At 35.2% G+C, this 6,117-nt stretch overlaps 1 protein-coding gene across 2 annotated transcripts in view; it reads right to left on the bottom strand.

The window, feature by feature from the left end:
• Window positions 1-6,117, bottom strand: part of GLRA3 (glycine receptor, alpha 3) — a 391,926-nt gene that overhangs the window by 58,910 nt on the left and 326,899 nt on the right. For both annotated transcript variants that reach the window (XM_006864510.1, XM_006864509.1), the window contains exon 6: window positions 2,194-2,331. In XM_006864510.1, the coding sequence (XP_006864572.1) occupies window positions 2,194-2,331 (138 nt within the window). The remainder of the gene's footprint in view (window positions 1-2,193; window positions 2,332-6,117) is intronic.

The raw sequence follows: 6,117 nt of genomic DNA, 5'->3' as shown, positions 1-6,117 counted from the left end.
TTTATTCCTTCAATTTGCCTGGAGTGTTAGGGTGACACTGTAGGATAAGTACCAGACAGGTAATTGTAACATCTGTTGTTTTAACCCATCAGCCTTTCCTCGGAAATCCTATAAAGGGGTGCTATGAGTCAGACTGACTAGACACCTAACAACAACAAAAACAACATGTGATTAATATCATTTTCAAGCCAGATTTTGCTGAAAATCATTTAAAAATGGTAGCATCGACACAGAGCTGCCAAAAATTCAAAACAGATTCTGAAGAGGACATGGATGGAACAAGGGATATCATTGTTGAGGTAAGACCGATCTTGGCTGAAAGAAGAGAATACTTGAAAGATGTTTAACTGTGTTTTATTGACTACACAACAGCATTTGACTGTGTATATCATAAATTATGGAAAATATTGTGAAGCATGGGAATTGTAGAACATTAAATTATGTTCATTCAAACAGAATAAGGGTGAAAATGCTTTTTTTACAATAATATCCAAAGTATGTGAGATGAAGTCTTGCCAACTTTGTCTCTAAGAAATATGCTTCTGTAGTTCTTCTAAGACAATTTTTTTCATTTTTTTTTGGGAATCCATGGTAGAGTCAACATTCTTCACCAATACCATAATTCAAAGGCATCAGTTCTTCAGTTTTTCTTATTCATTGTCCAGCTCTCATGTGAATATGAGCTGATTGAAAATCCCAGGACTTGAGTCAGGCTTACTCTTTAGTCCTCTAGGTGAGAACTTTGTTTTCTAACACTTTAAGGAGGTCTTTTGCAGCAGTTTTCTCCACTGCTATATCTTGTTTGATTTTTTTGACTGTTACTTCCATGGGTGTTGATATGTAGTCAAGTAAAATGAAATTTTTGACAATTTCATTATATTCTCCATTTATCATGATGTTGCTTTTTGGTCCAGTTGTGAGGAATTTTGTTTTCTTTATATTAAGATGATTTCCATACTGAAGGTTAAGTGTTTTTCATTAGTAAGTGTTTTAAGTATTCTTGCCTTTCAGTAAGAAAGATTGTGTCATCTGCATATTTCAGGTTGCTAATGAGCCTTCCTCTAATCCTGATGCCAGGTTCATCTTCATATAGTCAATTCTGACTCATAGAGATCCTGTAAAGGGTTTCCAAGGAGTAGCTGGTGGGTTTGAAACACTGACCTTCAGTTAGCAGTCTAGTGCTTGTCCTACAGCACCACAACATAAAATCCATCAATATTTCAACTTAAGGATTTCTTTTTTTCTTCAATTATTTTAGCTTGAAAACTGCCAGATGTATGTTTCCCTTTGGTCTTCTAACTCCAGATTTTTGCACTGATTTGTAGAGGGAAATATCAATGCACACTTCAGGAAAATGCTGAGCCAACGTTGAATCATAGTTGCTGTGTTGAAATTATAAGTGCAACAGCAGACGTTAGTGGGAAGCCATGCTTTTACCACATTGAAGTGATGATCAATGGTGGGCACTTTAAAGAAATTCACTGGAACAACTCATGAAGTTTGAGCAGTCATTATGGAAATAGGCTATGTTACTTGAAAGCAATGAGAGTGCTCACAGATGTAGAATTATCACACACATCTCTCAGTCCTTGATGCTGATAACTGTATCAGTTATCTGCACTCATTAGCAGAAATTTTCTATGACATTTTGTGAGTGGTAGATACTTAAAGATAACTTAAAATGCATAAAAATGTGGCCAAAAGAAAAGTTTAGGTAGGTGAAGCTTTAAAAATTGTGCATTTTTCTTGACTTTTGTTATCAAACCCTATGTTTACTGTCAAAGGAGTATTTAAAAAGAATACATCTTATTGCCCATGCAGTATTTTTTGTTTAAGCGTCATTACTATGTAACTATTGGATTTTTACAAAAAAAGTGATTTTTAAGTTTCTTTGACCCTCACAAGTCAACTATCTAACAATATAATATAAGAGGCTTTCTACTCCCGTAAAGATTTACACCCTCAGAAACCCTGTACAGGGTTGCTATGGATTGGAACCGACTCGATGGCACTTAATTACAATAACACCATAGTATCTCTAAGTTTCAAATACATGATTTTATTCTCTATGTTTATGAAAGGCACTGAGCTATAAATAGTTAAAAAACAATTAGCCTATACTCTTGATTAAGAAACATCTGAATATTGTAAAATCATGATTAATAATTATAATTAGAAATATTCATTTCTTACCTGTATTGTAATTTTTAGTGCAGTATCGTAAATCTTTCTCTTCTTTCAATAGAAATTGGGGCAAAGTAAGCCCTTCTGCCACTTGTACAGGTGCCTCATCTTGCCATTCAAAAATCAGATCATTCATTGTGTACCCAACTAGGTAGGCAAAACACAATAAAACATATGAAAACCATTAAAATATATGAAATAAGTGAAATAATAATATAAAAACCGCGTATACAGTTCACATAGGATAGGAAGCACAGTACCATCTTAACTCCACTGATTGATCTCTGCATTATCCAATTGCATTTCACAAAGTTCTACTGAAGTCTATTCATGTGGAGCACTCACCGTGTAATGTAAGAAAATAAGAAAAGCAAATAAAAGTATAGCATGGCATATAGAAATGTAAATGTACCTGCTTAGAGTGCATTATATTTTGGGGATGTGAAGCTGTTGGGTTAATATAGCAATTTTAGTTCTGTTTCCACACAATAAGTTTTCCCTTCACCATCTCCCCAAAATCTCAGGACTCCTAAAAACTGAATTTGTCACTAATAACAAAATGACCTGACAAACAATATTATCTGGAGAGAAAGTACCAGAGTTGATTTTCTTTTAACTTGATCATTAACTATTTTAGTTTATGGTATCTACTTTCATGCCACAATGTACAAACTAGACAGAATGATATTTTATAAAGAAATCAGGGAAAAATCGCTTTACAAAGAAATTCCAGGTGGAATAATTGTGGAGGAAGAAATATTTGCACATGCTTTCAGGAATACAGAAGAGCATTAACTATAATATATATTATAATAAATCAGCAACTTTTAGTAGAGTAAAAGTTCTTATTTCTGTAGTGGGTATTTAAGAAAAGCAAAATATTATTCTTTCTTTGCCTTGAAATGGAAAATTCTTGAAACGTAAGCTTGAAAGCTCAGAAGGCAATAAAAGTAAATGTCATCTGATCAGTTAGTTTTTACAGCAAAACGACTTGGAGATAGAAAGAGAGGAGATGCATGGCTTGTCCTCTGTATCAGGTCAAGGGGTCAGATAAAGGTGGCAGAAGCTTTAAGATCATAAAGCAGCAAACAAAGAGTACTGTCATGAACTGATTCTCCTGGAAACAAGTTTTGGGGTAAACAAGGCAAGATTAGGAACAGCTGGAGTATGTTTGGTTGAGTAGGGCACTAGGTAACAGCAGGGGAAAGATTGTTAGAATCCCTTATGTCTAAAAAAAAACCTTTCAGACAAGAGAAAATGTGACCTAATTGTAGTGGTAGTGACTAGAGCCAGAAGCCCAGCCACACCCACCTAAACCTTGGGCACATTTAGCAGCATAGACTTCAGTGGCTAAGGGGATGGTAATATCAAGAGCATCAGTGATTACACAATCTCTTAGGATTTCCAGGAATTCTGCTACAGAAGTTTGTTTTTTTTTTTTTTTTTTTTTTTTAGATTTTATCAGAAGCAATATCAGAGTGATTTCTCATTATGGAGTTACGAGTATTTTGTAGAGCTTGCAAATTCACCCAGAATGAAGGTGTCACATCTGAATTCTGATTTCAGAAGAGATGTGAGAACCTGTAGAACTGTTCTCATAACTGTTGTACTTAGTGCAATACAAAGGACTATGTTTTATTTGCTTAGGCAGGAATACATTTTGTTGAACCTTGCAATCAATGATTTGATAACTTATAAAAGAAGTGTTCCATTTTTAATCACAAATAATTTAATATATTCATTAGTGATGGCGATTGTGTGCTGCGGAGTCAATTTGCATACCATTTTACTTTGAAAAAATGAAAAGTTCTCAATAAAATCTAAAATAGGCATATATTTGTATTGCTGTTATGTAAGACATGGGCCCATTTCTTCCACTATAGAGAGATTAAGGGAAAAATGAACTGAAATTTGTTTTGTTTATATACCTTGGGATCCTCTGTTAAAATAAACTCTGAAATTGACACCCATTGCCATCAAGTTAATTATGACTCATAGTGACCTATAGACAGAGAAGAAGTACCCAGTGTTTCTAATACTTAAGGAGGAATCCTGGTGTGGTATTGTAAGATAAACCACAAGATTTGTCATTCAAACCCTAAGTGGTTTTCTATGACTGCTTTGATGGCAGTTTACAACATCAACAGCAAATCTTTAAAGAAGCAGATTGCCACAACTGGTGGGTTTGAACTAACCACTGACATTACAATTGTTAAGTGCCATTGAGTCAATTCCAACTCAGAGCCACTCTGAGTAGGGTTTCCAAAGAGTGGCTGGTGAGATTGAACTACCAATCTTGCAGTTCAAACTGAGCTTGAGCTCAAGTGTTTATCCTATGACACCTAAACAGGATTCCTATGGCACCATAGCAGTGATTACATACTGTGCTACCAGGTTCCTTCTCATCTGTCAGTTTGCTGTACTGGGGTGACATGCCTGTTGCTGTGATATTAGAAAATATGCAACTGGTACTTTATAAATACCAGCATGGTCATGCCTAGTGGACAAGTTTCAGTGGAGCTTCCAGACTATGATAGAGTAGGAAGAAAGAGAAGTAAACTACTTCTGAATGGCTAGCCACTGAAAAACTATGAATAACAGAGCAGTGTCAGATATACTGCAAGAAGATAAGCCCCTGAAGTTGGAATGCACTCAAATAAGTCTAAGGAAGAGCTGCCTCCTCAAAGTAGAGTTGACTATGACAACAAAAATTGACTAAAACTTTTGGGACCTTCTTTTACTGATGGGCACAAGTCTAAATTAGAAGAAACAGCTGCAAGCATCCATTAGTAATTTGAATGTAGAATGTATGAATCATGAATGTAGTAAAATTGCAAGTTGACAAAAATGAAATGGAACATATAAAGATTGCTGTACTAAAGATCAGTGAACTGAATAGACTGGTATTGGCCATTTTGAATAAGACAATCAGATAGTTTACTATGCCAGGGAAACATTCAAGAGGAATGGCATTGCTTCCATCATCAAAAAAGGACATTTAAGATCTATCTTGAAATGCAGTGCTGTCTCTCATAGAATAATATCCAAGTGCCTACAAGGAAGACCAGTTAAACCATGATTATTCAAATTTACTTACTAACCACTAAAGTCAGTGATGATGAAATTGACTAATTCCAACTTCTTCAATATGAAATTGACCAAAGATGCAATCAAGATATAATGATAATTACTGGTGATTAGAATGCAAAGTTTGGAAACAAAGAAGGATTGGTGGAGGAGTAGGTTCCAACTCATATCGACCCTCTACAGGGTTTCCGAGGCTGTAAATCTTTACGGGAGCCTCATCTTTCTCCCATGGAATAGCTGGTAATTTTGAACTGCTGACCTTGCTGTTCGCAGCCCAATTCGTAACCCCTACGCTACCAGAGCTCTTAACGAAGGATTAGTAGTTGGAATATATGACCTTGGGGATAGAAATGATACAGGAGAGCACATGATAGAATTTTGTAATACCAATGATTTCTTCACTACAAATACATTTTTAAAACAGTATAAAAGGTCACTATATACATGGATCACAACAGATAGAATACAAGAAACCAAATTGACTACATCTTGGAGAAGAGATGGTTGAAAAGCTCAATATCATCATTCAAAACACCAGGGAACAGACCATTAATTGCTTATAAGCAAATTCAGGCTGAAGCTAAAAAAAAAATTAAAACAAGCGCACAAGAGCCAAAATATGGCCTTGAGTATATCAAACCTGAATTTAGAGATCATCTCAAGAACAAATTTGATGCATAGGACACTAATGACCCAGATCTGTAGAGTTGTGAGATGACATGTAGAGTTGTGAGATGACATCAAGACATCATCATACAGGAAGTAAGCAAAGGTCATTAAACAGAGAGGGAAGAAAGAAAATAATAAATGGATGTTAGAGAGAGTCTGACACTTATTTTCCATCAT

The sequence above is a fragment of the Chrysochloris asiatica genome, unplaced genomic scaffold, assembly GCF_000296735.1.
Source record: "Chrysochloris asiatica unplaced genomic scaffold, ChrAsi1.0 scaffold00066, whole genome shotgun sequence".
Lineage (NCBI taxonomy): Eukaryota > Metazoa > Chordata > Mammalia > Afrosoricida > Chrysochloridae > Chrysochloris > Chrysochloris asiatica.
This window is presented reverse-complemented; position numbering and strand designations above follow the sequence as displayed.